The 21,375-nt window shown below is 30.6% G+C and overlaps 1 protein-coding gene and 1 pseudogene across 1 annotated transcript; both read right to left on the bottom strand.

The window, feature by feature from the left end:
• Positions 1 to 7,618: 7,618 nt before the first annotated feature.
• Positions 7,619 to 9,472, bottom strand: LOC117920039 (G-type lectin S-receptor-like serine/threonine-protein kinase SD2-5). The gene is made up of 2 exons (XM_034837388.1): positions 8,865 to 9,472; positions 7,619 to 8,754 (listed from the first exon to the last, which is right to left on the bottom strand). Exons 1-2 carry the CDS (start codon positions 9,258 to 9,260, stop codon positions 7,753 to 7,755), a joined length of 1,398 nt encoding a protein of 465 aa, XP_034693279.1. The 5' UTR covers positions 9,261 to 9,472; the 3' UTR covers positions 7,619 to 7,752.
• A 5,620-nt stretch (positions 9,473 to 15,092) lies between these two features.
• On the bottom strand, positions 15,093 to 18,164 carry LOC117920615 (annotated as a pseudogene).
• Positions 18,165 to 21,375: the final 3,211 nt, after the last annotated feature.

The following is a 21,375-nucleotide window of genomic DNA, read 5'->3' as shown; positions in this document are numbered from 1 at the left end:
CAATTGTCTTTCCTAACAAGTACATCATTTTTTGTTAATATAATTTTATTAAGGTTAAACAAGATCCTCACTCCTGCCTTTTTGATAAAAGATATTGACATCAAGTTCTAATGGATATTTGGCACATGAAGGACATCATTGAGAGTGAGAACTTTTCTTGAGATTAGCTTAAAGAGAAATTTCTCTTTGTTAATCATCGCAGAAGTTTTAGAGTTGCCCATGAGCACTTGTTCATCTAGTCCTTTTATCATGGTATAGGAAGTGAATGCACTTATGTTGCCACAAATATGCTTGATAGTCCTAAAATCTACCACCCCGTTCTTTACACAAGTGACCGTGCTTCCCTTATAGGAGACTACCACAACAATAACCTTTGTCTCTACCGGGTTTGCTCTTAGATTAGACTTCTCATTTTTTTTTTTCTTATGATAGTATTAAATTGCATAATGTTTAGGTTTGCCACAATGTAGACCCTCAATTTTGTCCCTTTAGCACATGTCTTTAAATTCACTCCCAGTGCTCCACGGTAGTTCCTTGGTGGCCCATTACTACTCGTACGACTTACCATTTTCTGAGTCACCTCGGAGACTTTGGTTAAGGGATTATCCGCCCCTTTATTGTGATCCTCGGTAGTCTTGATTTAGACTAGACTTCACTTAGGCACCCTCGACCCATTTAGGCACCCTAAGCCTATTTAGATACACTTGGCCCACTTAGGCTCACTTAGGCCCACTTAGATCACCTTTTAAGTATTTTTTTTTTTTTTGCATGTTTGTATGATTGCATTTTTTTTGTATGGCTTGCATGACTTGCATGGCTCGTTTATTTTAAAGTTGCATGACTTGACTTTTTATTATTTTATTTTTATTTATTATATTTATTATCTTGTCTATTTCTTCACCTATTTTATTTCCTTATTATTTTGTCACTTTTTCCATAATAATTGCCCTTACTTATCTATTTCAATTTAAGAATTTTATTTAAATGTTTTATTTTTATTTTACAACTATTATTATTATTATTACTTTTACTCATTTTTTATCATCATTATTATTATTATTTTATTTAATCTATTAACTTTGAAATTTTGTAGGAAAAGTATGGAAGGTGTGCACAATCACATTGAGATTGAATATTTGGAGGATTTCCTTGGATGCATGGTGGGATGGATACATTGAAAGGTAGGCGTGAACGTTTTGGGAAGAGTCCTCATCAAGGGAAGTGATATCATGGCTTCAAATAGGGATCCGGGCTGCATATAGAAGGAGGAGATCACGGCTTAATGGAGGGTGGAAAAAAGAGATTTATATTGTTGAAAATAAAAAGGAAGGAAGTGGCCAATTTGTGCACAGCTGTAAGAGAGATTTCTTTATTATTTTTAAGAAAGAAAAGTCAACATGCTTGATCACTTACCAAATAGGACACGGCTGCATCTTAGGGAAGTCTCCAATGTGAGCCACATGCATGCACTTTCTATATCCATGTGCATTAAAAAAAGAAGAGAGGGGATATTCCATAAAAAAAAAAAAAAAAAAAAAAAAAAAAAAGTGGGCTGTCATATAAAATAGGAGAACAGAGGAATGAGCAAGAGGATTTTTTTTTTTTTTTTTTTTTTTTTGGAGAGAACAATCAAGAGAGAATTTTTGGAGCAAAGGGTCATGATATTCTTTTTGAAATAGAGAGGAACAAAGGATTTTCGAGGAGGAGCTACTTTTACGCATCAAAGACGGATTTTTTCCATAACACAAGTTAGTTTTTGAAAGAGTTTTCATTTTTTTTATTAGATATCTTTTTTTCCTTTTTTTTTAATTCCAATTTAATTTAGTATTAATTTATTTGTTAGTTTGGCTTGAATGAGTTTGTGTGTTTTAATTTTGATTCATTATATTAGAAAAAAAAAAAGAATGATTTGATCCCTATTTAATTTTGATTGATTGCATCAGATTGAAAACATTTGAGTTTTATTTATTCATTTATTCATGTATTTGCTACTCTTTTAATTACTTGTATTTCATTTATTTATTTATTGATAAAGTTGATCCCATATTTGAAAGTTCATATTTTTAGTATTCTTTGATTTAATGTGATTCATTTTAATTAGTTTATATACTTTTATAATTTTAGTTCGTTAATAAAATTGATTCTATATTAAAAGTTCATGTCTTTAGTTTACTTTTGATTTAGTTTAATTCATCTATTTAATTCAAATACATTTATAGTTTTAGTTCATTGATAAAATTGATTTTATGTTTGAAAGTTTGCGTTTTTAGGTTACTTTAATTTAATTTGATTCATTATAGTTAGTTTAGATATTTTTTTTTAGTTTAGTTCATTAATAAAATTGATCCCATGTTTGAAAGTTTCAGTTTTTTTTAGTTTGCTTTGATTTAATAATTTATATTCATTATTTTAGGTGTTTTTATAGTTTTAGTTTATTAATAAAATTGATTTCATGTTTGGAAGTTCATATTTTTAGTATTCTTTGATTTAGTGTGATTCATTTTAATTAGTTTAGATACTTTTATAATTTTAGTTCGTTAATAAAATTGATTCTATATTAAAAGTTCATGTCTTTAGTTTACTTTTGATTTAGTTTAATTCATCTATTTAGTTCAAATACATTTATAGTTTTAGTTCATTGATAAAATTGATTCCATGTTTGAAAGTTTGCGTTTTTAGATTACTTTAATTTAATTTGATTCATTATAGTTAGTTTAGATATTTTTTATAGTTTAGTTCATTAATAAAATTGATTCCATGTTTGAAAGTTTCAGTTTTTTTTTTTAGTTTGCTTTGATTTAATAATTTATATTCATTATTTTAGGTGTTTTTATAGTCTTAGTTTATTAATAAAATTGATTTCATGTTTGGAAGTTCATATTTTTAGTATTCTTTTATTTAATTTGGTTCTTTTTAATTAGTTTATGTGTTTTTATAGTTTTATTTATTTATTGATAAAATTGATTCTTTATTTAAAAGTTCATGTTTTTAGTGTACTTTGATTTAATTTAATTCATCTATTTAGTTTAGACACTTTTATAATTTTTGATTCATCAATAAAATTAATTCTATGCTTGAAAGCACATATCTTTAGTTTGCTTTGATTTAGTTTGGCTCATTTTAATTAGCTTAAGCACTTTTATAATTGTAGTTCATTAGTAAAATTAATTCTATGTTTGAAAGTTCACGTTTTTAGTTTAATTTAGTCAAACTCGTTTTAATTAGTTTAGGTACTTCTATAATTTTAGTTCCTTACTTGAATTGATCCATTTTTAGGTTTTTGTTTCAAAATCATTAATGTTAGATCCTGATCACCCTCATCTTAACTTATATGCTTTTAAAATCCTAACCGTTAGTTCATGAATTGATACTCCGTTAGTTTGTTTAATTTAGAACGTCTTGCCCGTTGCTTTAGTGATCCTTCATTTAATTTGATTTTCTTTCTGAGGCTTTTGGAAACTCATGAAGATTAGCCTCTATTCTCACCTTCAATTTTCTTGGTTGTCAAAAATTCTACTTTGTGATTTTGTTCTCTTTTGTTTTGCTTGGTATTTTGATTCATACACTTTATTGCTTTCAAATTAATTTCTTTTATTTTTAAAATATAACACTATTCTCAAAATCTCATTTTCCTTAAAAAATCCATCTCAAAAATTCATTTAGAGTTTCTTAGAGTCAAAAGATCCCCTTAACAATCCATTTCAAAAATCCATTTAGAGTTCTTAGAATCAAAATCTCATTTTTTAAAATAATGTGCAACCATGTTTTGATCGGTTCACATCTTTCAAATAAAATTACAGTTTTGAATAAAACACGAATCAAAGCTTGTGGTCCCAAATAAATGGGATAATTCTAAGCTAAATTCGTGTATATCGATTGGGGAATTGGTGAAACCCCTACATAAGAAAATCTTTTCAAAATTTATTTTTGTTGCCACATTTGACACTTGTTGAAATCACGTCTATCTATTTTTTAGGAATTATGTACAAGATCTATGTGATAATTGATGATTCTGTATACTTTGATCACTTTTGCTATGCTAATTAGATAACGAGCATGCTAGGATTTCTATATTTTATTATTTGTTATCTAACCCCTTACAACTTGAGGAAGCACGTTACAAATTATCTATGCTATCCAGGTATGTCCTCTATCACCTACTTTCTGAATTATGTGAATATGCTTGTCACTGTGAAATAATGCTTATGTCTAATAATGCTTGAGTGTTCTGCTATATATGTTTCATTGTTTGATAATTTCTAATAAAATACATGTTGGATGATATATTGTTTAAATTAACTATCGATGTTTTATGATAGCGCTTGAGAAGCGGTCCAGGTACGCATCCTAACTTTTCTTTATTATGATTTGATCTTGTTTGACATACTATTTTTTTGGAACCACCTAGCCTACTTAGGTATCCATAATTAACCGATTAATTGCCACATTTCCCTCAACTTAGTCAGTAGAGACCTTTTTAGGGTTTAGAGGGGTGCTACCTCCTAGAGGTACCTTCCCAATAAGTAACCTGATCTCCGGACCAAGACTCGGGTTTTTCAAAGACATGCCTTTTTTCCAAAAATTATGGAGTCACATTTTAGGGTTTTTCTTTCTTGTTTTATTTTCCCTTTAAAATAAAAATAAAATAAGTGGCGACTCCAATTTTTCTAAAAATTAAATTTTTCCAAATAAATAAAAAGCGAGTCTTGCCGATCGAGTGGGGACGCCCGTGAAAAATGCGGGTCCACACACAAACAAAGCAGTTAACCCCCTTTTGATAGTTAAGTTTTGGACCTTGTTTGTTGTATTGGGCTTGGTTATAAAGTTTTGTTTTCTAGACCAATTGTTTTTTGCCACAGTTTTTCTTCTACCCAATTAGCCTTAGAGGACAATTCTTTGGCTTTCTTAACCTTGTCCCTATTTTGATTTTGTCCTTCAATCCAAACATGGATTATAACATCTTATAAGGACATTTTTTTTGCTTTTGTGCATCATGCTATTTTTATATTCTTTTCAAGAATCTAAAAGAGTCTTAATCAAGTACCTTACTATTAAAGGTTTTGGTAATCAAGGATAAAAATATTGATTTAACTTATATATTGATAACTTGATTTTATGGATATATTAGTAGATATTTTGAGACAAAATATTGGGAAAAAGAAAATTGATAAAAAAAAAATTCACAAAAATATTGAGAAAGACTAAAAAAATGATTTAAAAAAAATATTTATATTGAAGTTGTTTTAATAAAGAAATTAATTTATATTGAAGGATATAAAAGAATGATGATGAATAAGATTTTTTATTTAAAAATATTAATAATTTTGCGTATAAATTTATATATATATATATATATATATATATATATATATATATATATATATATATATGTATGTGTGTATATATATGTATATATATAGTATGTGTAAGATAATATATGTATAGGTATATAATTGGATGTGCACTTGTAACAACAAAGCACATTTGGTTAGGTAGGGACTGCACATTGCATCCTCTAGGCTTTGGTTCAAATCCTTTATTTGCATGTTTTAAGTGATTTTTTTCATTTACCTTGGAATATCAAAATTTCGTAGATAAGTCAATGATAAAAGAGGGAAAAATGAAAAGTTGCTCATCCGAGATTTCATCCTCATTAGCTAAGTCATTAACTAGTAAGTAGTCATACGTGGATTTGAGATGATACATCTCTATCCTCAATTATTTGGAATTTTCTAAAATTTTCTGTCATATTTCAGTGTTCTTACATCTTCCACAACATACTGTTTATTCATAGTATCCCAAATGTCCTTAGTTACCTTGTATTGACAATAAACATCAAACAACTCATTTGAGAGTGTGCTAATGATGACATGTTTGACTTATTTATTTCCAATTACCTAGGTAGGTAAAATTAAATTAAGAGTTGTCCTTGTGTTTTAGGTTAGTCAACACACTTCTCATGTTCACAACATCAATTACATAAAATACCATTTCCTATCATCTCTTGAAAAGCATCCCATTAAAGAGATCAATCCTAGAGGTGTCTAAACAGGTGCAAACTAGTGAAGTCTTCATTTAAAATATCTACTTTAAGATTTTTAGTTCAAGAAGTCTAAGAAATTAATTAAACAACTTGACTAAACCTAAAACCAATCAAACAATAAATAAAACAAAAATAGAACAAAGAACTTATTGAATTAAAATGATTGGAGAGTGACAAAGTATTATTCTTAAAGTAGATCTACCCTCCTTGAAGATGAACATCGGCATAGAAAAGAATTGACGTCCAACTTCTAAGGTACAATAGTCAAGAACCTCGCCTTAAGTGCGCTTTATAGGCAAAGGATAATACAACTCGTATTTATGAGTCAAAAATTCCTCCAGAAAATGCGAAAGATGAAGAAAGCTACAAAAGAAAGGATATAACAACAAGATGGTATTTGCTTGGTTATAGTAGGATAGCAAATACAACAGGATAGATTGGTTAAGTTGCAATAGTAGATGAATGCAAATCTAGAGAGAAAAAATTCAAAGAGAGAGAGAGAGCGAGTGTGTACGGAATAGTAGCAATGGGAAGTAGGATATAGGGACAAGACAACGTTTATAGGCTTATAAATTGGCCCAATAGAATGATCAAGTCAAAAAAAGAGTTATAAATTAATTTATAAAAGGTTGCTAGATTAGCACACATGTGCATGAGGAGGAGGGGTCCTCCCTTGCAGGATGTGTGCAAACACTATGCACATTAAAAAAAATTTACTCGAACCACTTGAAATCTCACTAGAATGGGCTTGGGCCCCTTGGATGTGTGTAGTTCCGACTTACCTTTCCACAAGCTCATGAAGTAAGGAAATGGGAAACAATATAGACTCATAAAAGGTGTCCTTCCCTGTGTGGGATTAACACTTTTTACTTTTCACTCATAAACACAACTAACACACTACTCTTCTAATAACTTTAGACCATATACTCTATAGAGATACCATTATATTCTTTAATTGTGACATAAGAGTTTGTCTTCTTCAATATTTTGATGATAAATAATTAAGAATTTATTTAACAGCGATTTTAGGAATGACTTTTAACCTAAAAAGTGTTTAGCAAAATTTAGGAAACATCTATAAAAATATGAAAAAATCACTTATAGTGTTTTTTTTATAAACACTTTATAAGTGATTATTCTAAAAACACTTTAAAAAATAAACATTTTAAATAAAAACACTACTAAATGCACTCTAAGTTTATTTGGTCTCAATATAAATTAGTCACTATAATTTCTATTATGACCTCATTTGAGAAAGCTGGTTTGAACAAATAGCCTGTTTACTTCCTAGTTTTGTCTTACCCATAAAATCGTCTAATTTCAGGTAGTTTCATAATCTTTTTACTGTATTTGGATCTCTAATGCAAATAACTTGAATGATTGTCCGGTTTAGACATGTGACAGGTGAAGACAAGTAGAAAGTGAAAGGGATCCCTTGTGACAGGTGAAGTAAAAAATCACTTCTTATCCCCAGTGGAAACCATATGTGCCGTTCAGATATGACCCCAAGTAATAGTGTTTACAATACTAGGAGGTTGCAAGTAGACAGAAATTGGAGATATAAGAAGGTAGCCATGTTTCTTTGAAAAATTGGCCTTCCAAATTTTGTGTTCTCTTGTTTCTACAATTGGAAAAACTGCAATCAGGTATTGAATTCTCATCCAAAAAACAAAAAAAAAAGGGCAAAAAGAATACGGAATCACATGTGATCAAGTGGTGTTGTCAGTAGCCAAGTTCTTTCTTCTCTTCCGGATGATATAGTACCCAAGCCCTCCCAAAACAAGAAGAATAATCAAACCATCAACGACTCCTACCATGACCAACACCCATTTTCTCACATTTTTAGTTCTTCCATGACCCCCACCACTTCCCTTTGGAACCTTCACCATATAATTAAATCCACTTCCCCTGTCTACCTGTTTCACTCCTCTGACCAATCCGTAAAGAAAGCATTCTCTTACATCTGCCCCACCTTTGCCTGAGGAATACAAAGCTGCAACACATTTACAGTCATCCATACACAAACTGGAGCACTCTTCTCTGCTAACATTAACTTGTTTGGGATCATTCCTCAGGACAGTGCTAACACCCTCTAACTCAAGCATCTCCACCTCTCTGCCGCAGAACCCTCTTGGGTGTCCCTCGTCACAACTTGAACGCATCCTTTCTTCTGTTTTTTTTACAAACCGGATACAGGAACAAGCATTGGAGAAGGTACAAATACCATAGGGTTCGCAGGCCAGAGGAAGGTCGCATGTGGTGTTGAGTGCTTGGAAGGAGGTTTCAAATTTTCCCTTGTCAGATGAGTAATAGTAGAGCCCCAAATTTCCTGTTCCGTTTCCAAGCGACATAAACCTTAATGGTTCAAGTCTTTGTGATAGAATCTGTGCAATTTTCTTGTGTTTGTTGTTGAATAACTCCAAACCTTTTGTCCCCAATTCAACAAATGTAATGTTTCTGTTCTTGGAAGGCTTGAATTCCCAGTAAGAATGCTTCCGACTGCCAGAATTCAGGTATAGAGCAATCTTGTTGGGTTGAATTTCGAAAGAGTAGAATGAATCTGAGTTGCTGGCAAAAGAAGTCAAGCTAGTACCCAGATCGAATTTCTGACCCCACAGCATCACATCTGTTGGAAAATTGAAACTCTGCCATTTTATACGGTTCAAGGCGTCCACCAATACCAGATTGCCCGTCCTCGATAACTGTAGTCTCTGCATCAAAAGAAGGAAAAGATCTATAACATATTAGAATCCCCATTGGCCTAATGGGAGAAAGGACTACACAGTGGCTAATTCCTAACTAGTTTTTACATTAATGTTACCTCCACACCTTGTCCAAAAGTAGCAGTTCGCCAACCCACTTGCTCCTTCGCACCCTTCAACTGTAAATCTCCATCTGTAGTCAGCTCAAGGACGCACCTTTCTGATGTGTAAAACCTTGTAAAATGGCCAGAATCCCACACCTTAACGTCCCCAAGAAAAACACCCAAGGAACACGCGTATTTTCCATTAATTGCTTCCACGCTCAATGCAGCTCTGAAACTGGGTACCATTTGGTTGGCCTCCATTAGAAATGCTCTCCCTTTGAATCCCACACTATATCCCACCGGCACTGCAAGCATAACCTGAGAAGGGGCGGGAAGATCAGACTTGCAAGAGCCATGGGCGAACAATTGAATTAGAACCCCAAGCAGAAAGAGAAAGAGAAAGAGCTTCATTAGTGAAACCTCAATCCCTATCTGCACTTTTTGGCACTAATCCTTGGGCTTGTGGGAGGTGGGTTTGGTGTCATTAGGAATTTCTGGTGAGGGTCGATGGAAGACAGTGAAGGAAAAGTTTGGCATGGGTGTTGGAATGTGGCATTGCCAAAAAGGGCATGAGCTTTCAATTCTCTCATTGCTCTGTATCCAAATGTCTATATCCTGGTGGGCGTCATGAATGGGCACTATGCTTGGGGCAAAGGTTGTTGCTCCTACTCACTGGAGTATCATAAAGCGAGCATAGCACCCACCTGTTGTGGACAGCTGTAGATGTGGATGCCAAAGCCTATCAGGCAGCGATTGTGCTCGTATTTTGGGCTTTGAGAGAGTTGGATTGCGAAATTGGTAGCGTAGGACCACAATGGTAATGAGTGCTTCTTTCCATGGGTGGGGGATCATGGGTTGAACAGTGATGTTGCGTGAGCACATGCTGACTCTGGTCTCACGCCTCAATGACACGCTGTCTTATATGTCAACCTAGTGCTGCCACCGTGGGTTTGCGGCGTGCTGCATGCGTGGCAACCACTGCCAACATCCTTTCTGCTCTTAATGTTTTCTTATTTGCTCAGTTACTTTTGTTCTGTTCAAAACCTTTCTCTGAGCCTACGATTCAGAGTTGCCGAGGTGGAAAGAACAATCTTAATTATTTCAAATAATTATTCCTTTTAAATAATGCTATCATGCGATGAAATCATTTTGGAAATTCTCAAATATTTCTGTCACATCACTGACAAAAAAAAGAAAAATCTCTTTAAATGAGTTTTCAGTTATTTGTGTTGGGGGCATTGGAGAACAAGTGGGCACGTGCTTCCCAATTAATTGGAGATTTTGGCATCTAATATTTGATTTGAATGCTATCCCTCCGGAGTTTTATTCAGAATTTCAAACGTTTAAATTGATTTTGGAGAAAAATAATGTTTCATATTAATTGGGAAGGAGAGAAGGAAGCCTATGATTATAGGCTTGGAAGCATGTTCCTTGTTAGAGTAGAGGCTTTGAGAAAGTGACGACAGGCCACTGATGAATGATAAGTGAGAGCAAAGTTAATGGGTGCAATCAATGATGGGTGGCATGCCAAATGCTTCTGGTCCCTGCCGTAAAGTGAGTTTGGAAGCATTAACCTTTCCATACTACTTTACATTACTTTCCGTATTGGTAGTGGTAGTCGACTTTTACTTCTTTACTTAATTTCACTCATTCCCAATCCATTAAGAGGGGGTTTGATAGTAATTTTAGAAAATATTTTTAATATTTTTAACACTTCAAAATTTTTATCTTTCAAATATCATAAAAGCTAAAAATATTTTTTAAAATCATCATCTAACATACTCTAAATATTATTTACATCAATTTTATAGACAATTATTGTTTGAAGAATTAAATATCTTTTATATCATTCTCATACACACTTCTCACTTTACTCAAAATGAGAAGAAACATTTAATAAAATTTTAAATCAATGAAAATTAAATATATTTAATTAAAAATTTAAGGAAATAAATAAAATCAACTCTATTTTTAAATACTATTTATAACAAGAATACATTTTACTAAAAAAAAAAACTCAGAAGCCTCGTTCTTCAAAAATAATATTCTACATTTGAGAATATTACTTCTATGAGAAAATGTTGTTTTTGAAACTTCAATAACAAATATATATGTATATATATTCTCTATAAAAATTCTTTATGCATATGATGTAAAAGTTCACACTTCATAAAAAACAATTTAAAAAATAAACTATTTTCCAAAGAAATTCTTAAAAACTATTTTTATTAAAAAATTTCAAAAATATTTTTTAAAATTATTTTCTATTTTAAAAAATAAAATTATTTTTTAGAGCAATTTTCACCCTTAGCTTTTTGTTAATTTTTTTAATTCAAGTTTAAAAATAAACTTATTTGAGACATTCATTTTTTCTAAGATGATTTTAGAATATATATATATATATATATATATATATATTTTGTATTTTCTTTTTGTCTCAATACACCAAAATTACTTTTTAACTTGAGCTTTTACAAACACCTAAACACAAGTTGTATCATTTATCCTTTTCCACTACTCTAACTAACTTACATCCATCACTCACTCTACTCTCAAATTGTAGTTATTGAATTATTAGTTTTTTAGTCAAATTATTAGTGGGTGTTGGTGTTTGGTAAATTAATTTAATAACTTAAAGCGACTTAATAACTTAATTTAAATTATTAAATAAATTAAGTATATTTGGTAATATGATTTATTGGTATAACTTAAAATTAAAAATAATTTTAAGTAATAAATCAAAACAATTAAATTATTTTTAAATTCATAATTTTATTTTATCTTTTTACCCTTATTTATCTTATTTACTTTCATAGTCTTTTTTGTTACTTTATAACCTTCATTGTTATGTGACCTTATTTGCTCTAGTTATAATTTATAAAAACAAATATATCAATTTGATGATTTAGAATAACCTTTAAATTAATTTTATCAAACAACTTTAATACTTAAAGTAAAAATTAAGTAATAAGTTTTAAATCAATGACTTAAATATAATTTAACTTAAAGTCAACTTAAGTTATTAAGTAGTAAGTATTATATTTTACCAAACACCCCTTTAGTTTCCAAATATAATATTTTAATTATATAAAATAAAAATTATTTATCTATAATGATAAACTCATTTTATTACTAATTTTAAATTTTGTTAATATATAAAATAAAACCAATAACTTTACATAATAATACTCTGACCTTAATAAAAACAAACATCTTATTGTGATTAAAAACTTTATCTTATGAGATTTCATGAAATGGATTTTAATCATTTGATTTAGATTTTTTTTTTTCGTCCTATTTCTTAAATTGTAGGGGATTGATTTAAAGATGTTATGAAACCACATTGTAAAGGTAATTACACAACTCCGACCCATTGATCAATATTCTTAAAATATTGATCTTCAATCTTAAGATGACCATGTAATTATGGACATTTCTTTTTTCTTTTTTTTTTGGTAGACATCGATGAGGTCTTCATTCATGGGCTGCTCCCAAAATGAGGACTAAATATTGGGGAAAGTCGTTCATGTGTCACGGAAAAGGCGTGACATACTTAATATCATGTCATAATTCTTATAATGAATATTACTGTACTGATGATAATGGGGCTTTATCATTTGCTTTTACTTATTTTTCCATTCAAAGTTGTTATATAAAGGTATGTTTGGCTTCAATCTAAAAAAACGTCCCAGTAGTTTTTTTTTTCCTTTTTTTTGGGGGGGGGGGGGGGGGGGGTGTGGGGTGTTGGAAATTAGAGTTATTAATTAAAAATTAATATTTTCACCAGTTCTAAGAACGTGGAGAACATGCTATAGAACAAGAACTTATTTTGACATTATATATATATATATTTAGGCTCACTTCATTTAAGTTTTTCGTCCAATTGTTAAGTCCATCTTCATGCACATTTAAGCAAGGCCAAATTTGGGTCATTCATTTTTTGTTTCATTCCAACCATCTATTTCAAAAAAGCTTAAAGACCCATATGAAGAGTGAGAAGCACCCACTACCAAATTTCTCTTCTTTTTTCCTTGTCTTTTCTCTGTATCATCTCTTCATACCCACGACTCCCATAGACTTCACATCTACCATAGCTCCTCATCATTGTGCCGCATCCACCCTTCACTACCACCACCATCTCATTTTAGACATGTCTACACCAAGGATTGAGAAAGAAAGAGAAAGAGAGAGATTATAGGGTTTTAGGGCAGTTTGCAATATATCAACATATTCATTGCCAAATTGATCAATATTTGTGAGCCCACCTTCCAAATCTTAAGGAAGAGTCAGCCTACAATTTTGATGTTGATTGTTAGCATGATTTTGAGTGTATAAAGGAGAATTTGTTATGTCCTCCAATTTTTGTACCTCATACACTAGACAGTTCTCTACTCTTATACTTATCAGTTTCAAACATTGTCTTGGGTTGCATGCTCACTCAACTTGATGATTCAAATGGACTAATGAGATGGTTAGTATTGTTGATTGAGTTTAACATCCAACATATTGCTCAAAAGTCCATCAATTGGAGCATTGTCGCAAATCATTTGGCCTTACTTAGGTGATTGATGATTATGGAGTTTTGATTGTGCCCAGAGACTAGATAGATGGACATGTTGCTCAAGATGAGTACCACTATGAGATGGACACACTAGGTATCAATCGAATGTTTAGTATGGATCAGCCACAAGTAGTTTTCCTTTTTGATTTGTTTGGAATGCAAGTCATTGAGAATTCAAAGGATGTTTAGCTTATTCCTACTTCAGAGTCATTAGAGGATTTTGTTTCTACTAATGATGCATTTGAGGGTATTGTTAACCTTGTTATTGTTAAGTTTGTTTCTATGGACACTTCTCGTTCCCTTGATGTATCTTTGGGATTTGTCTCCCACTCTGACAATATACTCACTATTTCGTCAATGGACATGAGTCATTTTTAGTATTTGCCTATGTGCTTTGACCACATGTGTGATTCTTTATATTGCTTGTCACAACATCCATTTGCTTCACATGTTTTTGACATAGATGATAAGCCTCAGTCATCTCATTCAAATTTATATATCACTTCTAATCATTTGGGCCACGGAGTTAAGCCAATAGGTGAGGATTTTAAGATTGTTGATTTTGGTTAAAGTGATTAGCCTCAAGAACTCTAGATCAACACTTCATTATCTTCATATTAAAAGGTTGGTCTTATTTAGCTGCCTAAAGTATATCTCTACATGGGGTGCTTTTTTTATGTGCCTCTTTTCTTTTAATATATTTCTCTTTATTCATAAATATATATATATATCCACGTAAACTAGTGGACTAATGAGATGATTAATGTAGTTGACTAAGTTTAACATCCAATATGTTTCTTAAAATTTTTTCAAGGGAAGTATTATCACATATCATTTGGTCTCACTCGGTATTTGATAATAGAGTAGTTGATGATAACTTTCCAAATAAGGAGATTATTATTGTGACCAATTTTTTGGGATAGTGCATGTATTTTGATGAACCTATAAACAACTTTGGATATGGGATTGACATATTGTTGATATCCTCTCATGGTGACCGTATCCTAAGATCAATTCACCTAACATTTTCTAACTGTTACATTGCCATAAACAACATAGTTGAGTATAACGCGTGCGTCCTTGGCTTAGAGATTGCTCTTGAGCTTGGGATCAAACATGTGAAGGTTTATGGTGACTGTAACCTTGCACTTCTAAAGATTCCAAACATGCCCTGACACTTCTAAAATTTATTCATTTCACTATTTTTTATTAGGAATGCCAAAATTTAAAGAAAAAAACTAATTAAATTAAAATTAACACGTCAATGAAATAACATTCGAAAATTTTATTTTTTCACTAGCTAAATTCTTCTCATCACTCATCAATTGTATTATCAAGATATCTTTTACCGGTCATATTGATGTTACAATAGTTTTTTTTTCTTTTTTTTAACTTTTCTAAGAAATGTTCAGATCATTTAACTTAGAATAAACGAAAAGGAAACCCCAGTCTCAATCATGCTTAGAAGTTAGAAGTCCTTCACATTGATTTCTTCACTCCACCACACCCGATCTTGCTAGGCAAGTAAGAGGAGTTTGAAATCTTTATCCTTCTTGTTAGTTTACATGTTAACGACTCCACTTTTTGCATAGAGTTGACACCATTTCAATTGTGAGACAAAATTGATCCACACAAGGATATGCCTATTAGCCACCATACTCTTGTTGTTCTTGATAATCCTCTTACACAAGCAAAACAACATTTATACATCCATCATTCTCTGGGTTTTTTGTCACTTAGGCATATTTCCTTACATCCACCATAGAAATAAAAAATAACAATTCGTAAAAATTAGAAAAGTTGTAGATGAAGCAAGTACAAGCCAATAGAAATAATACAAATTGTGAAAAACTTCTTACCCCATACGACTTTCCCAACTGGTGTGATCAAACCTAGGTCACAATGACCTACCATTAATAACAGGAGCATTAGCAATGAAGGAACAACCATACTAGGGTTGTAAAATTATCATTACTTATCACATCACATTAAAGTTCAAAGAAGAAATTTTACTTCAATGATGGTTCCCTTAATCATAACACCAAGAGAGGTATACATTTGGCCATTAGGATTTTTCTTCACTCCAATTATCTCGAGGTTGAAAGTGCATTTGAGTTCATGGTGCATCACATGGCCTTTGGTGAATCGCAATCTTATTGGACTGATAAATATCTCATACTTGGGTTTTCTTCTAAAACCTGCTCCCACAAACATGGCCATAGTTACCATCCTCTTCCATTGCTTTGCTGCAAATGACATACTAGACATGGATTGTCAGAGGTAATAGGTAAAGGGATTGGGTTTGTGTTTCAACCTTTTCAGCATATGCATATCCTCAATCTAAACTATGAGAGAGATTTTTTCTTGTCAACGTATTAGTTGTCATCATCCTTGTTTGAGAAATTATACATAATACTAAAAAATAAAGTCTATTATAACAACAAGATTTCTTTTATTAATAGAGACAATATGCACAAGGCATTACCGACAAACCCCTTTCTAGAGTGAAGTCTCAACCACAATTTTAGCAAGATTGAGAGATTCAACATTCTAAGCAAACAAATTTTATTTATCCCTCTTAGTTTGCTCCAAAACCGATTATAGATTATGATACTTGTCAGTCAAAATTGATTCCTCTAAAAAGATTGCCAACGGGAATAACTTTAGTATTTTATGTTTGAGATGCTAAAATTAAGTCAACTATAAGAACTAGATTTCTATGATTAATAGAGACAATATTCACAAAGTTGAGACCCATAAACCATGTTCTAGAATTAGACTCAACCCTAATTTTAGAAAAATCAACAGATTCAACATTTTAAGTAACCAAATCTTATTTACAATTTTCCATTAATATTTGCTCCAAACAAATACAAATTATTATGTTTGTCAAATAAAACTGCTTTGACCAAAAAATGATATCAGGAATAGTTTATTTGTAACTCACTATCAAGCATTTAAGGGAAAAAAAACAAAATAAAAGTTTAAGGCCAAATTGAAATTTGAAGACTCAAATTATACAAACTAGATGATAGATAAGAACTTTCAACTAGGTATGGCAATTTCACAAGTTTTTCTAGTTACATGCCTCGGCCCGCCCTTATTAGGATGGATATGGGAGCATAGTAATTGAGGATGGGACGGGTTTGGATTTATTTTTTAAAATCCAGATCGGGTTTGGAGCGGGGTCAAGTTTTATAATAATTTACCCTGTCTTGCCCCGCTCTAGATATAAAAATGCAAATTTACCCTTTATATCCTACAAAATACCAAAAAAACTCTACCTATAATAATCTTTTTCATCTTTCATTTCTAGGGTTTCTCTCACCCAACATAGACATTCTCTTCTCAATTCTCTTTTTTTTTCTTGAACTGATTTTCCAAATTAAAAAATTTTCTAGCTTCGATTTTGAGTCGTTAGTTTCAAATTCATAATCATTTTTGTGGTTTTTTTTCATATTTATTTTCAAATATCAATCACTAAAATCTCATTGAAAACTAGAGAATAACAAAGGGAGAGTTGGAGAGCGAGCGACGAAGAAAGAGATGTCGATGGCAATGGCGCTACAGAGGCTTTTATTACCCGACGACAAACTGATTCGTAGCATCTTCAATGGCGGTTCCATCTATTACATGGTTTTTTTCTTTCTTATTTCTCCATTTGATGTTGAGAAAATATAGGAAAAGACGGAATACTGGAAGAAATTTTGATGGTTCTAAACTTGTTTATTTATTTTCCTTTTCCTACATTTTTTTTAGCACCAGATTTCTTTGGAAATGTTTGTTCTGTTTCCTAGGATCTATTTTTCATTTTGGCTTCATTTTCTAGACAACGGAAGCAAGACCCATAACCCAAAAATACATACTCAGGGTGAGGCAAGGACAAGATTTTAATATATGTTTGAAAACGAGAATGGTAGCGCATACCCCGTCCCGCACCAGGTTTGGAACAGGGATGAAAAGTAATTACATATTTGGGGACGGAAATGGGATAAGGATGCCTCATCCCAAACCCGTTTTGTTGTCATTGCTACTTTCAATCACATAAGCAAAGCTAAGAGAAGAATAACTTATAGAATACATATTTTTCCTTTTTACCAATCCTAAGAACTTCAAATATCTCATCTTCAGCAACAGGGCTGACCTGAAAAGGAAAACACCATCTAGTCATAAAGTTATCTGATCCATTATCTAGTAACAGAACATCGACCACCAAAAAAATCTTGTCATAACAAGGAAATGCATAAATATACAACCCAGGATTTTAACTATTAGAAGAAGCAAGTTTTTCTAAATTTTTTTAAAAAAAAAAAATTGAAAAAGTACCATTAGATAAAAAGCGAGAAACTCAAATCAACAAATGTGGAAAATGCTAATGCTGAAATAAGACAAAGTTGAACGCAATCTTACTTCGGGTAGAGGGAGTTCCTATTTCCCAACTTTCTCTTTCCTTTTTTGCTTTATGGAATTGCTAAGAATCTATAGACAACACAAATTCAGAACCACAAAGAGCACGTAACACACATGAGTTTGTATTCAACAATACGTACATCGACAACAACATACATTTGCCCGTATCGTTGTTTCACAATCCAGTAGATAAGTAGGAACAACTCTTCATGAACGTCGTCATCCACCTTAAGCCTAGATGATGATTCTTCATGCATAGCCAATATGTCAAAATGATGATAATTAGTAATCAATATCATTAAACAGTATCCATCAATAGGCATAACCCATTCTGTAACCACCATATGTCATATAAGATGCAGAAATACAAACAAGCAAGCAAGGTGATTAAGTAAACAAAAGAGCAAATACAAATTCATGCACAAATGCATATTCTCCTAAATATACATATTCAATATTTCGAAAACTGAACACAAAATAAATTTATATTAAATGTACCTCTTGAAAACACATCATTCACAATTTTCATATTAGTCACACATTGAAAAAAAAAATTGAATTTATACTAAATGTGTTTTTTGAAAAAACATATTCCATCATTCCATAAAATTAAATTTATACTAAAAGTGTCTGAGACACGTTCCAGAATTTTCATATTAGTCACATATTGAAAAATAAAATTTAATTTATACTAAAGATATCTCTTCAAAAACATATTTCACAATTTTATAAAATTATATTTATATTGAAGAGACATATTCCATGATTCCATAAAATTGAATTTATACTAAATGACATATTTGACAATTTCCATATACAATTCCACAAAATTGAATATATATTAAAGGATAATTTGCATTCATATGTCTACAATTTCACAAAATTGAATTTACACTAAAGATGATTTTTAAAAAGATATTCTCCACAATTTTCATATCAATCATACATTAAAAAAAAAATAAAATTTACAAGAGACATCTTTCATAATTCCACAATTTTACAATTTTTATATCAATCCCACATTTAAAAAAAATTTGACTTTATACTAAAAAAAGTGTATCTCCAAAATATACGTTCCACCTTAGAATCCAACTAACACAAACTGCTATAAATTTAGAAATATTTTCCAATATATTGTATTTATATTTTTTTTCCCAAATAACCATACTTTTATAAAAAAAATCCGAGAAGATAGGTTTTTCTTCCACAAAGATATAAAGAATTAATTGGTTAAAACCCTGGTGGATTGGACTTGAACTAGAATTCAACAATTAAGCTACAACCTAAATCTAACTAAAATGTCAACGGCAACCCAAATCTATTCCATATTTAAAAGAGTAGAGTGTTAATAGCACTTTTGCATTTGCTTTCTACTATCATTATTATATTTAATTAATTCAAATAATATTTCTCTTTTTTACAAATAATATAGAAATTGATTTAGATATTATATTTTTATTTAAAAATCATTATAATTTAATTAAAAATAATTTTATTTTAAAATTTTATATATTATTACCCAAATTTCTTGATGAAAAAAATGGTTTAGATAATGATTCACTTCAAAAAAAATCTTTTAAAAAATAATCATAATTTAAGTTTTCATTCTTAATTGATTCAATAAAAAATAAATTTAGGTAAAAATCAAATAAATACAAGAAATTAAATTAATTTGTTTTTTAGAATTCAAATTTTAAATAGAAATTTTTAATGTGCATTCAATTCGTATAATAATAATAATAATAATAATAATAATAATAATAATATATTTTAGCTATTAATTTCAAATTTATAAAAAATAATAATAATATTTCAAGATGAGATAAGTTTTTCTCTTAAAAAATTAATAGTAATTTATGTTATTGATTTAGTCGGTAAAAGCTTCTAAAAATATTACAAATATTCATGGTGGTGAATTGATTTGTTTTTTCCAATCCAAATTTAAATTAAAAAAAATATATCCTTTTTATTGTTATTTGAAATATTAAATTCAAATTTCAAGAAATCAAGAGCTAGCTAGCTTATATAAAACTTTTCATTTTAAACCTTCTTAATCAAATCTATTAGTGCAATGATTCTCCTAATTATGTTTCGATGATAACAAACCATAATTAGCATACTAATGGTTTAAAATCAAGATAAGTTTTAGGTTTTAATTAAGAAATTCAAATTGGAAAGACAATATACTCATCGGGGAATCAAATGATGCAAACTTAAGAGAATATAAAGATTGTTCAAGTTTAAGACTTGCTTGTAAGGTGAATGCATGGGTGAACTTAGAATTTTCATATTAAGTTATACATCTTTAAAAACTCGGTTTATACATTAAAATTAAATTTTCATTAAAACACGTGTTTTCTCATAGGAACTTTAGCCAAATTGTTCTAAAAATGATATATTAAGATACTTAAAAACCTTATCTAAGTGTTAAAAGTGAAAAAATAAATAAAAATGATAGGTTTTCGGACCAAAAAGGTAAATCGGCCAAGGGAACTGGTCAACTAGCTCAACCAATCAGGTAACCAATTGACCTATTCAGTCTTCTTAGTTGAGGATTGGTCAAGGGATGCAAAAATCTTCTCTTTCTTCCTTTAGTTATGCATTCCCGATCAAGGGGTAGGTCTTCCCAATTGAGGGATAAGTCTTCCCAATCGAGACCCAACAATCACCTACAATGCATTTAATGCCCACAAGTTAATCAATCGGTCGAACTGGAACTTAACCAATTGAGGCCATTTTTTGGCATTTTTGGTGTCCAATACTAAAAACCTATAAATTAAAAACTTCACTTCATTTATGAGCAATAGAACACTTGCATTTAGTTGTCCAACTACTTGTTCCTCACTTAAAAGCCCTTTTTTTTCTCTTTGGTGCACTAATTCTTCACTTGCATATCCTATAGTGTATCTTTTGTCATTCATCCTAGCCTTCTTATGTAATTGAGCCTCCATTGAGCTGGGTTGAAAGTTTCTTTCATTTGTTTAAAGTGAGATTGTGTGAATAAAAAGATTTAAGTCAGTGAATACTTGAAGGGATTCTATAAGAGCCCATTAGAGCCAAAATTTAAGTGTAAAAGATTAAAAGTTTGGTTGAAGTTTCAAGGATAGTGGAACACTCACTTGATTAGGAGCTTAAGGAGAGTGAATGTAGGCAATGGGTGTCAAACCACAATAAAAATTGTACTTGCACTCTCTAACTCAATCTCTTTTTATTTGTACTTTATTTTACTTAAAATTGTTGTGCTTGAATTTTTTTTTCAAAAACCTAACTCACCCCCTCTTCTTAAGTGTTTTTCTTATTAAAATATTAGTCTTATTTTCTCATTATTTTTAAAAGATATTAAACATTTGAAAAAGGCAAAAATAAAAAAAGAAATCTAATGCTTTATCATCTTCTAATACACCAAAAGAACCTTAATTTTTGTTTGATGCTTCAAACCCATCTAAATTTATTCTATATTTAATTTCTTCCACTGGTATCCACTTATATAATTTTAATTATTTAATATAATTTATTAATATGAAAATATATACTAAAAATTGATTTAGATAATAT

Source organism: Vitis riparia, chromosome 8, assembly GCF_004353265.1.
Source record: "Vitis riparia cultivar Riparia Gloire de Montpellier isolate 1030 chromosome 8, EGFV_Vit.rip_1.0, whole genome shotgun sequence".
Classification (NCBI taxonomy): domain Eukaryota; kingdom Viridiplantae; phylum Streptophyta; class Magnoliopsida; order Vitales; family Vitaceae; genus Vitis; species Vitis riparia.
This window is presented reverse-complemented; position numbering and strand designations above follow the sequence as displayed.